Genomic DNA, 15,963 nt, shown 5'->3' on the forward strand with positions numbered 1-15,963 from the left:
TTGTAAAAATTTTATCTGAAAAAAAAATAATTTTTTAATATATTCTAGTTGAATTTCACAGAACTCTTGTTATATACGGACATTGGATTTAACCCTGATTTTAAGGACAATGTTGTCTGTTGAGAAACAAGCTTTAGTAGTTACAGTATAGTAAGTCTAATTTAACATTCTTCTACTGTTTTATTAATAAACTGAGTTGAATTTTCAATTATTTTCTCTAATATATATTGCTAAATGGTTTTTTTTGTTGTTTTTTGAACCTTTTCCACTGTTCTGCAGCGCGTTAAATCTGGCAGAGATGGCAGTGCACGTAGCCGCAGAGAAGGAAGTGGTGAGTAGTCAAAGCCTCTGCTTAAATGTCAGTTTTGACAAGATCCTGAAGAAACAAGATTTTCTGAAAGTGTTTGTAAAGCCTTCTTTCATCCTGAAATGCACACAAATATGCACTTAGTGATATGTAACATTTCACAAATTTTGTTTCATACATTTTGGTTTTTTTCATTGCTGTGTGAAATCGCAACTGGTGCAGTAGCATGGATTTGGTTTAACATTTGTGTTTTATATACAGATCTTAGTGTATTCCTAAAGCTAAATTTCTGATTGCTTTCAGTATTGTGGACTTCTATGTTTTTATCCCATTAACTTGGTATTTGAACATTTTTAACTTTGGAATATTTACTGAAAGGAGTAATTTATTATAAGAAAACAAAGGGAATTTTGTGGTCACCGTGTAATCTGTTATGTTAGGTGTTTGTTACAAGTTCAGCAGATTGTTCTGTGCAGCCAGCTCTGTAATAAGGATAACATACCCTTTACTATCTTTGAGGTCATCCCCTTTTCTCTGTATAGCAGAAGTAAAGTTCTGAAGTCTTCCCTAGAAAAATGCTTCCTCTCTGGCTACTCAGTCTCCCTGCTTCTATAGATTTGCAGTGCTGATTTCCATAAATATAAAACTCTTGCAATGTAAGTCAGGAAACTGCTCTGTTTTGTCTTTTCTGCACTCGGTAGTCCTTGCAGGATTAATGATTTTTCCCTGCTATTAGTAAATCATGAAATTAGTGATGAAATTAGTAATGTAAACTTAACAGTCCCACACTGCTGCTCTAAGGAAACTAGGAGACTTCAGGCAACTTCAGCCACCTGCAAAAAATCCCCCATATTTTAATCCAAAAAGGAAATGGTTTCTTTGTATCCTGCTTTTGGTTTATCTTGATATCAATGGGTTTCATTAGAAGATATCCCCTATAAATTCATGCCTCTTTTCCCTTCCTTTTACAGAGAAATAATGTATGTTGTTTTTTTCTTATTTGGTAATTTTATTTCTCCGCCTACATAGCAGATACTTTACTACTAATTTTTATCAAATTATGTAGGGTCATGAAAAGTCATGGCAATTACTAATGTAATCTGAAGGTGACTTAGAATGCTGTTACATTTGTGAAGTCTGCTTCCCTGGATTTTCTGAGGGTTAAGGGGGAGTGTTAGATGCTTTAGAGAGATCTCATTCCTTTTTCAGCTCAGTAGTTTCACTAGAGGAGCTTCTAAAAGAATTTCTTGATGTGTGGAAGAACCAGCCATTCACCAAGGATTGAATTTTACCTGTTCTGGGCCTCAGGCCAAAGTAATTCTTTATTTAAGTAACAGAGAGGGATGGATGAAAGGATGCTAAGACAACATAAATCCCCCAAACTACCAGTTCGTCAATATTTCTTTAAAGACAGAAGTATCTATGGAAAGTTGTCTTCTTTTAAAAAAAAAATAAGAAAGAGGATTAGAGATTAAGCAGGATCAGAACTGACCTAGAATTTGCCCTATCAGTAATTCTTAGATGATTGAGTTCAAGATACTATGTCAAATAGATGAAAGAGTGGAAAAAAGCAGAGTTTGGGAGCAAATATAAAAGTAATATAAATGTATAAAAGTATGTTTGAGAAGTCTCCATTATACAAATTCAGTGCCAGAGATCCAGCCTTTCTGGAAATGACTTGGCAAACAAGCAGAGATACAAAGAAGGTGCTGTACTGAGCCTAGAGTTAACTTCCTGCTGGGATTCTTAATTAAAAGTTGCGGTGAGCTGTACTACTTACATGTATTTTTAGAATGAGTCAAAGGCACCGGGCACATTTTAACTGGTAGTCTCTGGGGAGCCTTATCAGTGAAGAAGCTGGACATTCATAGCATCAGATGTTGAGGACTGTGTTGTTTTTTGCCCACATTGTGCTGAGGATGACTAAGAGAAACCTGAACACCCAAACATTTTATTTTGTCCAGTGCTTGGCTTTGCTCACCTGGGTTATGAGCTGTAATTTGCAGTTTCATAAATTTCTGTGCATGGCCTGTGGGAAGGCACGTATAAAATATAAACATGGGTTATTTTATTTCATAATATTAGTATGCTTTTGATAAATAAATGACTTCAAAAGGAGAGGGAAAAAAAGAAACATTTGTATACATTTTAAGGTTAGTCTTTTCCAGTGGTGTTGCCAAGACCAAAAGGTATCATTTTCCTACACTGTATGAGGGATTTGCCAGCAGTACTGAACCCAGTGAAGCATGGAATCCTCCTTAGGTTAGTACTTACTAGCTAAATTAAAGTGCTTACTAGCTAACTGAAGTCTTATGCCTTCCAAATATTTTAGGTATGATGCCTGTTTTCTTTTTTTCCTCTTACCAGCTCGCTGTCCTCACACTTGCTAGCGTTCTTAAGAGATTCCCTCCCCCAAGTATTTTGTCCCCATATAGTTATTTATATTAAGAGTATTAATAATTCAGGTTTCCTTGTTTTAGGAAATATGATCTAAAATTGCTTTTAAAGAGAAAGCTACAAAGAAAGAACTAAGCTGGCAAGGTTTGTACTTCATAGGGCATCCAGTGCTTGGCCAATATAAATTAAAACAGAAGGTGTATGAGATGCACCAAAGCACAGACTCAGCAGTATGATTGGTGTGTGCATGGATGGTAGACAGAATGGAAACAGAGAGACCAAGAGTCTCTCTGCTCTTGTCCTGAGAGAAAGATAAGCATTAAAGCAAAATCCCTACCTAAAACTGAACACATTTGTCACTCACTATAAAGAGTGAAATTTTCTTCTCCCCGCAGTTATCAGATTTATGGTTTCCAGTCTTATATGGGAAGCAAATAACATTGATACAGTCCTGTTAAAATTATTATTCTTAACTTAAAAAGGGGTGAAAAAATCCCAAAACCACATGACCTTGAAGGGAGTTAACAGTACATCTGAGTTTAGGCAGTTCTCAAAGACTTTCTTTCCAATAATCTTTTCTTGTTTTCATGCTCACTTTCTTGTGATTGCAGATCTATGGTTGTAACATCCAGAACTTAGCGGTTGTGGTTTTTACTGCCCTGAGGGATTTTTCCTGTTTAATAGCATAATGCCTTTGTATGTGTAGATAATGCAGAGTATGGCATTAAGGAATCCATTCCCATGGCAGTGTTTACTTGGTCTCTGCTTTGCCCAGCTCTCTGAATGGGGAGTTTTGTGCAGGATGAGAGGAGCTGTGCAGTCTCGGGCAGGAGCCCAAAGAAGCAGTGTTGAATTCAGAAGATGAAAGGCTGAGTACTTTGCATTCTCCTCGTTACCTAGGCCTGTGAGGACGAATTTGGAAAATAAACCACATGGGAATAATTTAGGTATCTTTTCCCTTTTTCATTTCACTGGTGAATGTGTCAGCTTGTCTATCCCCAAAGATTTCCCGTATTCGAACACCTTTTACCATTAGGAGTTATCTCCTAATATATTATGGAAGTATGTTTTAGATGTTAGAGCTGTAAGCATCCCAGTTAATCCTGACTGTGATAAAGACGAGATTTTCTTGTTACCTGCAGCCAGGACATGACAATCACTTTTATTTGCTAGGCTGTTGATGCCTCAGTAATTACAAGTCATTGTGGGATGGTTACTTTTTCTGTGTGTGCAAAACAGTAAAAAGTTTTCTTAATTAGTGGAAAAGAGAAAATCTGTTGAAATGAAGAGAACACCTTAATCTGTTTTCTGCTCTGAACTCACCTAAGGAGTTAGCTGAACTGACACATCACAAACAATTTTCGTTCAACAGAATTTAAAATCAAAATGAACAGCAGCAAAACTATAAATTGCATCTACTTCCCATGCTGTTTCACTGTTTTAATATATTATTCTGCCTTCTGCATTGAACTTAACTCTTCTCCTTTGTCAAACCAATGCCCATTCTTCTCCAAAGATGATGGCTTCATCCCAAATACGAAAGATATGTAGAGCTGCACATTAGCCCACTGTGCTCTTTATTACATAAACATTTTACAGAGGAGGTAGATTACCAAACTATTACCCTTTGATGTCTTTTTTTGATGAGTAAAATAGTACTAAAAATTTTTATTTATGTCCTTTGTGATACTGGAATTTCCTATGCAGTAGTGCCATCAATGTAATTGCAATTAGTGAGATTCCTCTAAAAAATAAATACAAATACAATGGATTTTTTGGCTTGAAGTACACACAGGTATGTGACACAGGAACTACAGAAATGCATAAAAAGATTGAGGATCTTTTTTGCTAGGTATCACTGCTTAAAATAAGACTATTGCAAAGCAGGATTACTTCTGCATCAGAAGTAATGATGTATGTTGCATCATTAATTGTTCTGCCCTATAAAAATGGCCATTTTTTATAATTTGGTTTTATATTTTGATTTTTTATTCCCATCCAAATTCTATGTCAATTTTATCTATGTGAATTCTAGAATCTATGTGATTTTATTTGACTTGGTTTTTGTAAGACATTGAAGAGATCAGCATGCAGAGTGTATTATTAATGAATTTGTATGCATAGTCCTCAGTTAAGGCTGTTGAACACAGACTGTGAGGGGAAGGTAATGTCAACATGATAATCCAAATCTCAAGTATAATAGTTTTATGGGGAAAATGTATTTATAAATCAGATTTTAAAAATATATTGACCAACTCTGCTTAATCGGTTCCTGTTGCTTTTTCAACTGAAATCTGGAGCCATGTTCCTGCAGTCAGTTCATTGTAGGTGTCCACATTGTCACCCCAAAGTGAGTACAGTGGGGATGGCCTCCACATGAACTACAGTAATAAGTTATTTAATAAAAGCCCAATAAGTTAATAAATAAGGACTGGGTATTCATTGCAGTGAAGGTTTCCTCAGATACAGAGAGCAGTTTTGTTCAGCAGTGGTTTTCCATTATTCAAAAGCTGCTTTGAATAAGGAGCAGGTGTTTGTACAGTTAATATAGTAATACAGATAGATATTTCTGAAACTGCAAATTAATTCTAACTCTAGTCCTCTGATTGTTGGTGCAATCAGACAGATGTTAACACTCAAAGCTGTGCTCTTAGTAGAGAAGAACTACAAATAAAGTTTTTCAGCCAGAGTCACACTGTTAGCTTTGGTTTTTTCTGTGTATTACTTTAGTGAAAGTTAGTTTCATTCTCCTAACTCAAAATGTATATAAATGTAAATAAAATCCTTTTCCTAGATGGGGTGAGAACAGCAGGGAATGATGAGTAGCAATTGTAAAACTTGCCTCCCAAAAGTATGCGTGTCTGTGATAAAATGCTTTAAAAACAGCTCCTTCCCTGAAGTTCTCTTCACTGTAGGATGCCAAAATCCTGAAGTTTATATTGCAAGCTTATATTCCTTAACATTGCCAAATTATGTGTGGATGTATACTAAATAAAAACATGTAGATGATTCTGCAAACAGAACTACAAAAAATAATTTCGAGATGAGATTTAGACTTCTGGCAGATCATGTTAAATGGTCAACAGAACTTTTAATAGCTGCCATGTTGGCAGCCAATTCCTCTATCCCATGGCAAGAGTGCCAATAAAAGCTTACCCCGAATGGCTCAACAGCTGGGACATTCCTTCTGAAAGCTGGAGTTGTGGGTTTGAACTCCCTCAGGTGAAAGAAAGCATTGAAGCCAGATCTCTCTCTTCCTGAGCTGCTGTCTGACATCTCCATCGTTTCAAGGACCTCTTATTTTCTCCTGGATGCACTTTAAAATGAAAGGTGCTCCTCTTCCTCATCTTCAGGTATGCTCAGAGCATACTGCAGTCCTCAGAGACTTGATGTGGTTTTGCATATTATCCTACTTTAACCTGAATGTGAAGAACTAACCAGAAGAGTTGTTAGCCTTCCATTCACTCTTGCTAGATATAATGCTCATAAAGAAGTAAGGTGAGCAGGGTTACTTTGCTGATCTACCTGAGAAAGCTTTCATTAGGTTACTTTTAAATGTACCTAGTGAAACTTAAGAACTAGAACATCTAAAGAAGCCTCTGTTTTCAATTGTATTTTTTTAGGGCAGTAAGATGTGCAGGTGTTATGCACTAGAGGTATTATGTTGATCCCACCCGGTTTGGTTTTTCTACCATCTTTTTTTTCCTTCTTTCTCTTAATATAAAGTCCTTCACCTTCCCCTGGTAGTATCACTAACACCCATGTCTTTGCCTCCTTCACAGTTGAAAACATTTGTTATGCTGTTTTCCTCCTCTTTTATTTTAATTGCATTCTTCCTTTCTGGGAAGAATGTAATCTAATGGAATTCTTCCTTTCTGAGACCAACAATTAAACCTGTATAGTTTCTTTGACTAGTTCAGTCTTCCCCTAGTGTAGTCTGCTGTGTTGTTCCTGTCTTTGCATCTCTTTACTGCTTCTTACAACTTTATTTATTTATTTTATCCATACCAGCTTTGAAGCCCAACTCTCACCTCCTTGTTGCACAGGCCTGTCCAGAGCCCACTGAAATCAAGGAGAGGCCCTTTTGTAATTTCACAGCCCTTTGGTTGAGTTCCTTTCCAGGCAAACACATTTTTCTCCCTGTTTCTTCAAATCCTTTAACTATTCATTTCTTTCATGAAACCTGTCAGCAAGAATTGGTCCAAGAGAAGTGGGTGCATGTTAAAATCCATATTCCTTGCTTTGAAACTTCAGCTGTGATCTGTGTCTTGTGAACTTATTAACCGTTTGACATGTGACTGTTTGTATTACATCTTTCTTGGAGCAGAGAGGTCTTCCAATTTAGGGCTGAGCAAACAGAAGTCTATGGTAGTATTTATAGAGAGATAAAGGTTTGTCGTATTTGTAGAAGTTTGGGGGGGGGTTCTTTTAATTATAACAATATATCTATTAAAATTACATTTGTAGTAAATATGACAATTGAAATGTGTTGCCAGGTTCAGACTTTGCAATTAATGTTTGCTGAATGAAACCCATTTTTCCTCTTTACAGATGGAAGACTTTTAGTACCTGCATTGCTTGGTGTTGTAAATGAACATGTCTCTATTTGGCTGCACATCCTGCTTTGTAAATACACCAAGTCAAACTCAAAATGTTTTCTCCCTGGAGAAAAAAATATTGCATAAAAATTTGTTGTAGCAGATGAGATTGAAAGCTTGCCATGAATATGAAAAAGAGATTCAGAGGTGAACAGAATATTTAAAGTGTCTGGAATACTGCTGTGGCAGGAGAATGTTAATCTGATGTTGTCTGGGCAGGAGGCAGCCCTTGGAGCCGACACATTCCTTGGGGCCCTGCTGCAAGCTGAGCTGCCAGCACAGTGTTTACAGCGAGGTGCAGGGCCAGCATGGTCTGTACACATGAGCTGTGCCTGCCTGCCACGCAGACAGCACATGGCAGATACACTCTGCTAATTAAAAGCAAACTTAGTGTTGCATTTAATCTTGACAGTATTGAGCAGGTGGATCACACTGATGTATTAGTAAGCACACAAACATAGAAAATGTCCTGTGTACATTGTGACAGTGTTTATATTATCATGCTTATTTTAACTCCAAAATGTGACTGTAATTTATAAGCAGCTGAAAAGTCAGCATTTGAAGCAGAAATATTTTAATGTGTTTACTCCAAAGTCATAAGGCTGTATATGTCTTTTAAAAAACATTAACACACACATGTGGACACAGTGTCCACTGTGTTTTAAAGACCACTATTACAAATGAGTACTGTGTCTGTCATGAAAAGATGGTTTCATCCAAGTCTAGTTTGACAGATAGTAGTAGCTGAATTGATGTTATTCTTGTATCGTGGTTTCACAGAACATAAAAACATGCTATTTCTCTTTATTTTTTTTTTCCTGTTCCCCAGATACTGGTGGTACCAAAGGGGAAAGACTGAGTGCCAAACTGAAAGCTCTGCCTGGAACAAGTGAACCCTATGAAAGTAGCAGCAATAAAGAAATAGGCAAGTGGGCATCTTATACCTTTTTTACTTTCATGGTCCTCAGGGAGAGGAGAAATAAGGAGAGGGGAAAAAAAGGTTGTTGGAAGAGCATGTAAAATTAGATAACTGGGGAAACATTTTCCCATGAAAATAAGGCTTTCACTTCATTGTTCAGAGCTCACTATAATGTAATTGTAAATATTAAGAAATGTTGCCCATGTTAATATTACTTTCAATATCTGTCTGCTGCATCCTTTAAGTCAGTTCTTGCCATTCTGCAGTCATAGGTTCTTCAATAAGACTGAATTTTCAAAGGGATTTAAAAACCCAAATCCATGTGGAATGTGGTACTTCCTAAAAAGCCATTCCTCAAACAAGTCATCAGTGTTGCTGTTCCTTGCATGTTTCCAGTGTCTTTTTCTCACTGTAGTGTAATAAGAGAAATTGATTTTTTTAAGAAACCAAAAAGCTTCCATCAGTAGAACTCAGGAACTTTGCTCTTGTGCCATGCCTCAGTTCCTGAATGCAGTGTTTTGTTCTCTTTTAGCATCCATAAGCTCTTTCTGATCTGCATTTCAAAGACACAGATGTGTAGTGCTAAATTCTAATCTTGTATTTGATTTTGTATGTTTAAAACCAGCTAAAGTTAAAGCTAAAATATTTTGTAACTGTTTCACATGTATTTATTTAAACCCTAGATGCCTCCTACGCAGACCCACTTGGCCCACAACCAGAAAGACCAAAAACAGCAGCAAGAAAAAGAACAGAGGAAGATGATTTTGCTGATGAAGAACTAGGAGAGGATCTGCTTCCAGAATAACATATGGACCACTCATCATTTTTTTAATCCTTGTAAAAGTTTTAGCTTAAAAACTTATAATTTATAATGATTTTTGTAGTTTATAAACTATTTGTGAAATACTTTGAACATCTGGTACCTTATGTTAAAAATATGGATTTGTAATTGCAGTGTCTTCTGTGATTGATTAAAAAAAATAATGGTGAGGTTATTTTACTCATGCATAAGATTTACACAAGTACCCAAACACATTGCAAGCTGTATCAAATGTGTAAAGCTTTTGCTTTCAGAGATAAATATGATGATAATATGAAACAGAGAAGCCTCTAAAATTTCATCTTTCAATGCAGAATACCTTGAAGCAATGCTTGGAAGGTTGAAAATCCCGTATCCTTCATTCAAAGCCAGAATTTATTCCTGTGAACTGACCTGAAAATGCTGGGTATGACCTTGGGCTTCCTTAAGGTCCCAATTCAGCAAATGACTTTGCACTCATACCAAAGAAAGTATCTTAATTTTAGTCTACGCTTAGATGAACTAGGACCATTTTGCAGTCTGTTGGCAAAATGTCCTTATTTTTGATTTTTATTTTAAGTGGTCAGAGTTGTCAGGATTTCAGCCTAGTTTGTTTAGAATTGCTAATTAGATTGCAGCTTCTGAGTCTTATATTGGAGACTGTGGCACCAGCCACACAGTGGAAGTTTTCTACAGCCTAAGCTGAGTATGGGCAAAGAAGTTAGTTACAGAAATCACCATTTTGCTTATGAACTGAACATGTTTGATCTGAAGTTACTGAGACATGTTGAATTCCTGTAAAAGGAATCACTTTGGGAGATGAAAAATATTAGTCAGGTGTTCAGAATTTCCTAATAAATACTTGCAAAACTAGTCCACTGAGCTGGCTTGTTTTTGGAACCCTGGTGTGAGTTTGGTTTAATAGTTAGACTTTGGTTATTGCAGTTTGAAATGTAAGAATTCAGCCTTCTAAAATTTTCAGTGCTCCTTCTCAGTGTTAGTGCGCAGACTGTTTCCCAGTAACAATGGAGAAGTTTCTTTGTATCTTTGTGAAATGTTTTTTTTCAGGTTTTAAAAACACTGCCCAGTTTCATAGCATGTCTGCAGGTGGTTGGAAGTCTCCTGTGGGGTGTATGAGCTGCTTTGTGTGTAGCATGCTTCCCCTGGGACTGGAGCCATATTCCATCTGGGATTGTACATCTTCTGCCTGATGGTACACAGAGCATGTTCAGTGCTGTTCATGGAACACCCCGAGGGGCTCACCAAAGAACAAAGACACGGTAAGCTCTGGGGTCTGATCCTTCTAAGGAAAAGGGCATGAGAAGGAAGTGGATGGCAGCTGCCTTATTTCTGCAGGTCTCTCTTGCCTGTTCCTCAGTCCTGCTGTATCTACTGCTCTGGTTGTAGAATGACATAATCCTAGATGTGGTGGTTCTTTCTGTCGGGCTTAGTCTTGCAAGACCTAGGCCAGGATGCCATGTGCCATGCAGGAGGGAGCATTTTCAGCTACAGACTGTGGTGGCTGAGATAACTGAGTTAATCACAGTAAGAGAAAATACATGAGTGCATGGCAGGGAGCATAGATGAACCTGTGGAACAGTGCAGAAGAGAAGGCTGGTGAGATACATGGTCTTCTAACACAAAGACATTTGACTAGACTCCAGTGGGTTGACCCTGGCTGGATGCCTGGCACCCACTGAAGCCTATCACCCCTCTGCAGCTGTGCAGGGGAGAAAATGGATTAAGGACCAGGGGGAATCACTCACCAAATACCATCACAGGCAAAACAGATTTAAATTAGAGATATTAATTGAATTTATTGTTAACAAAATCTGAGCAGGATAGTGAGTAGTAAAATAAACCTTCAAAACACCTTCCCCCCACTGCTTCCTTCTTCCCAGCTCTACTTCCTCCCACAGGGGCTCAGGGAGACGGGGAGTGGGGGTCATGATCAGTTCCATGGCCTCTCCCACTGCTCAGGGAGAGGAGTTGTTCCCCTGCTGTGCCGTGGGGTCCCTCCCATGGCAGACAGTTCTCCATGAACGTCTGCACTGTGAGTCCATCTCATGAGCAGCAGTCCCCGTCACGCTGCTGGGGCATGGGTCACTCTTCCCCAGGGTGCAGTCCCTCAGGGACAGGCTGCTCTCCCAGGGGCCTCCCACGGGGTCACAGCCGCCTCTCAGCATCCACCTGCTCCAGCCTGGGCTCCTCCACAGGCTCCAGGTGGATCTCTGCACCCCTATGGATCCCCATGGGCTGCAGGGGCACAGCTGCTCCACCACAGTCTGCACCAGGGCTGCAGGGGAATCTCAGCTCCAATGCCTGGAGCACCTCCTGCCCCTCCTTCTGTACTGTCCTTGGGATCTGCAGGGCTGTCCCTCTCACATGTTCTCGCCCTGGCCACAATTAGACCTGTGCAGTAACTCTTAAAACATTGTTCTTAAATACGTTATCTCATTTCTAATATGTCCAGCCTTAATCAGCAGCATTTGGAGCTGCCTGGCATTGGCTCCACTGGACGTAGGGGAAGCTTCTGGCAGCTTCTCACAGAACCCACCCCTGTAGCTCCACACTATCAAAGTCTGGCCATGCAAACCAAATACAGCATCTAATCAAACATTGCAATCACATAGGCATGTCCATTATAAAGTGGCATGAAGTACCAATAACCAGGGATACAGTTCACAACTTAGTCTGTAGAAACATTCCTGTGGACATCAGAGAGGTTTAATCAGCAGCAGTTTCTCAATTTGGTTTGTCCAGATGCATAACTGTACATTGGAAACAGCACTTTTGTTCCAGCCCTGCACAAATTCACAGGCAGTTCTGGAACATGCTGTTTCCTATGTACAGACTCCCGGGGACTTCTGGAACATGCTGTTTCCTATAGCATGAGGATCTGATTATATAATGCTTTGGATTATGATGAATTTGTATGTTATTTTGCAAGCACAGCTGAGCTTGTTCTGAATTGACAGAAAACCATGTGATTCAGTTCCAGCACTGGAATAATGAGTCCTGCTGACAGTCAAAACGATGTAGCCCAGGTTCATCCACTTCAAAACCATGTTCACTATGGCTGCATCTCTACTAGAACTGCAATGTTGCCAGGGCGAGCTCAGAGCAGAGGAGGGGATGTGTACCCAGCTGTACTGTAAGACCAGTAGCACAGCAGTGCACATTAGCACAGTTTTGGGCCATGACAATTCATCTCCCAGACAATTGCCTTGCATGATCCAAAGGTAAGCCTGGGCCAGGATCCATTCTTGGGAAGCAGCTTCAGAGCATCATCCTTCTTCTTTGGTGTAAGATGTTCTGTATGAGGGAGCACAAGACTCAAGGACTGGACACAAGGCTGAAGAGTGATCCCTGATGAAGATTAATACAACTGGAATCTGTTGAGAAAGGAGCTACATGCACGTCTGAAGAGCTGTGTCACCATGTTGTTGGAATGCCTCAGGCTGTCACACAGGTGAACACACCTGTGGGATTCAGGCAGCTCAGCTCTCCATGAAAATGTGGCCAGGCCAGTGAAGTGCTTGTTTCAAATAATTACCTGAGTTATATGGGATTACTGTGCTGTGTTGATGTGATGTCCCTGACCCTGTCCTTGGCTGGCATTTTAGCTCGTGTGCAGTTGTGTTCCCTGCTGCCATATAGGATGCACTTGGTCCTGCAATAGATCTTAGAAACCACAGGAATGGAAACCTGAATGAGCTAAATAATTCTATTTTCATCCAAGAAATTCAAACAGGAACTTTTTGTCAGGCTTGGTTGTACAAAACAGGCTGCATCTCCAGAAGCCACAGACTGCAGGTATGTGGTTCCAGCAGCAATTAAACCCCCATCTTATGTTTATTATTCTGGAATTAGTAGATCAATCATTTAAGATTCCTGCTATATATTAATTTATTCTTTTATGTTAGAAGAGTAGCAACATTAAACCTAGGATAATGCTGACCCCCCTTGAGGAACTGACTCATGAGGTATTTTAGCTTCTATTGTCATGAAAAGATTATTATACATTATTAAACAATCTTCAGTTGACCTCTTAGACTTGAGATCTTCCTCAGGATAGGAACTTTAGCTACCAAGTTACCTTTCTCTTTACATGTATGAAAAACATCTCTTTGTACAGTAGCCAAATATAAATGACTACTTGAATAGCATTTTATTTATTTAGAAATAAGCCTAGCTCTGCAGCATCAAAACATTCTTAATCACATATTTAATGTTTTTCTTGGAACATCCTTCACAACAGATTACATGACTTATTAGTTCTGAAACAAAGCTATTCCAGAATAAAATAGGAATTGAAAATTGTACAAAGACATAATTCATAAAATCATAGAATGGTTTGAGTTGGAATGGACCTTAAATATCATTCAGTTCCAACCCCCCTGTTGTGGGCAGGAGCACCTTCCACTAGACCAGGTTGCTTCTAGCCCCATCCAAACTGGCCTTGAACAATTCCAGGGATGGGGCACCCAAAATTGCCAATAAATAGTATTATGATAAAATTTTATGATAAATGGCTGTTGCTCTTTGCAAGAGCAGTATGAGATCATAATAAATTAATTTTATTTGCTACATTTGCTTATTCTTCATGTCAAGGACACGGATGATCAACTTTATGGTAAAAAGGCTATATTTAACCTGTTTGCTCCTCAGTTTCCCCCTTGGCTAGATGAAGTCTTTTGAAGATTCTGCACTTCTCAAGAATTCACTTTTGCAAAGTTACATTGCCTAACAACTGTAAAATATGCTGAGATGCTGCTGCAGAAGATGCCATGCCATGGGCGCTGCAGAGTGGTATTACAATTCTTACAACTGCAGGGAAGATGAATGGGAGCAGAAGAGTTTGGGTGACAGATTATCTGCAAGCAGAATGTGAGGGAGAAGGACATCTTTGGGGAGTAATTTAATTCTCTCTCTGAAGTTTTATATCTGCTGGGAATGCCAGCTGAATGTTTGATCCACCCAACAACATGAGTTGTTCAACTTGAAGGTCTGTATGATGATTTTTAAAGCCTTTTTCACATCATTATTTCAGATAGGATCTCACTAATGCTGTAGCAGGATAGGAATAAGCATTTGGAATATGCCAGTTTTATCATAATGATCTGATGATAATGTATTTGAAAAGGATTTTTTTCTCCTGCTGTGACACATTTTTCTGCAGCTGTTGGTAACAATATTAGGTTGAAGACACAAACCTGGTGTGTCTTTCATTAAACATGTTCCAGTGTTTAACATGGTATGAAACACTCTCTGGTGGAATCAGGTGCAGGTTTCTTCTTATTTATATGAACTGTCTTATTTATATGAACTTTATATGTCTGTCTTATTCTTGCAGAGCTTAGTGTTCTTTGGAACATTCTGACTTTCTCATAGCAGGAATTTGTGGAACTAAACTTATTATCTGACATTGATCACTGAGGTCATAATCTCAGGAGAGAGGTAGATACTACTGCCAAATATAAATATTGAATGACAATCTCCAGAAAGAACATTTCCAATATTGTGTAAAAGTGAAAGACATAGTTCTGAATTCATTGATTGAAATATCCTGTGTTGCTTCAAACTCAGGATGGATTTCTATATATATTTCTATATATATTACTAATTTTTTTCAATATTTCATGTGTATAGGTATTTTAAATCCTCCTCAAATTCTAAGAAAATTTAAAATTAATTCCAATGACAAAGATATTGGTTAGTAATTTCTTAAAGTTATGGAAGAACCCAAGTTGCCAAAGTGTATTAGGGAATATTTTATGACTCAGCTGTCTCTAGGGTAGACTATGCCACAAGAACTGAGCACTCTAAGTTCATATGTAATGGAATCTCATTTGCTGCTTTTCTATGGTTCTTATTATTTGAATCAATGTGATTTTTCATAAGACAACACACTGCAACTATCGTACAGAATTAGAATATTGCCTTGATAAGATGCAAAGCCTTAAATTCAATGGCAATTTAATGCCTGTGCCATTGTTTTGTTTTCATCTGCTCTGATTTTTTGAGGCAGACCTCTCCCAGAAATGTCGATGTATATAAAGAAAGTATGTAAAATTCATGTTTTGCAAAGCCAAGTGTGACATCCTCATGCTACTCAGAAATCTGAAATTTCTCAAGATGCTGGAGTGTCTTAGGAAGAGTAACATAAAAAGACCTGTGGTGATAAATACTTGCCATGTTGCCACACATATCCCTCGAAGGTGGAAGTAACATGAGGCCAGGTGCATGGTCAGGAGTTAGACAGGCCTGGGTTAAATGGACACACACCTTGTCCCAGTCTTTCACCTGAGGATATGACTGCAATTTGGAGAGTTTGGAATTCAATTTAAAACTGTCCTTCCTCACAGTTGAAATCTGATTCAAATCCCACAGTTAAAGGTCAAGATACTGCTAATAAGTGATACTGACCTGTGATGCATATGACACCAAAATCACTAAAAATTATAGTTAGACTTAACTGTCTTTTCAGACATGACAAAATCAAGTCACTTCATTACATTATGAATGCCAGACCATTCTGCTCCAACTCTAGCCTGTTTAGTGAAGTTGATGTCTTGTAGTTCTGTGGTACCAAGCTGGGGTTTCTCAGTCCTTGCATGATTTATGAACCCATTTTCCCTTATTCCTAGCCAGTATTTGCTGTATTTAACTATCTTTATCCTAAATGCCTCAAGAGATGCACAGGACTTAATCAGAGCACATGAAATATTTTATTCAAGTGATGAATCCTAAAGTCTGTTTTTAATGTGAGCCATTTCAGGGGACTACATCTTCTATGAACCAGAGTACTATTTATATGCTTATTTTTGTGGGTCATGCCAGAGACCATGAATATATTGCATCATGTGTTTTTAAAAGCACAGAATAGATAGAGAAGCCATTAGAGGTGAGGCTGACCTCAACCTCCTTTAGGTACCTACGA

At 38.4% G+C, this 15,963-nt stretch overlaps 1 protein-coding gene across 2 annotated transcripts in view; it reads left to right on the forward strand.

Annotated features, from left to right (window-relative positions):
• The window catches only part of IFT88 (intraflagellar transport 88), a 40,780-nt gene extending 30,886 nt beyond the window's left edge, over nt 1-9,894 (forward strand). For both annotated transcript variants that reach the window (XM_056497917.1, XM_056497925.1), the window contains 3 exons: nt 280-331; nt 8,132-8,227; nt 8,905-9,894. In XM_056497917.1, the coding sequence (XP_056353892.1) occupies nt 280-331; nt 8,132-8,227; nt 8,905-9,026 (270 nt within the window). In that variant the 3' untranslated portion in view covers nt 9,027-9,894. The remainder of the gene's footprint in view (nt 1-279; nt 332-8,131; nt 8,228-8,904) is intronic.
• Nucleotides 9,895-15,963: the final 6,069 nt, after the last annotated feature.

This window comes from Oenanthe melanoleuca, chromosome 1, assembly GCF_029582105.1.
Source record: "Oenanthe melanoleuca isolate GR-GAL-2019-014 chromosome 1, OMel1.0, whole genome shotgun sequence".
Taxonomy (NCBI): Eukaryota; Metazoa; Chordata; class Aves; order Passeriformes; family Muscicapidae; genus Oenanthe; species Oenanthe melanoleuca.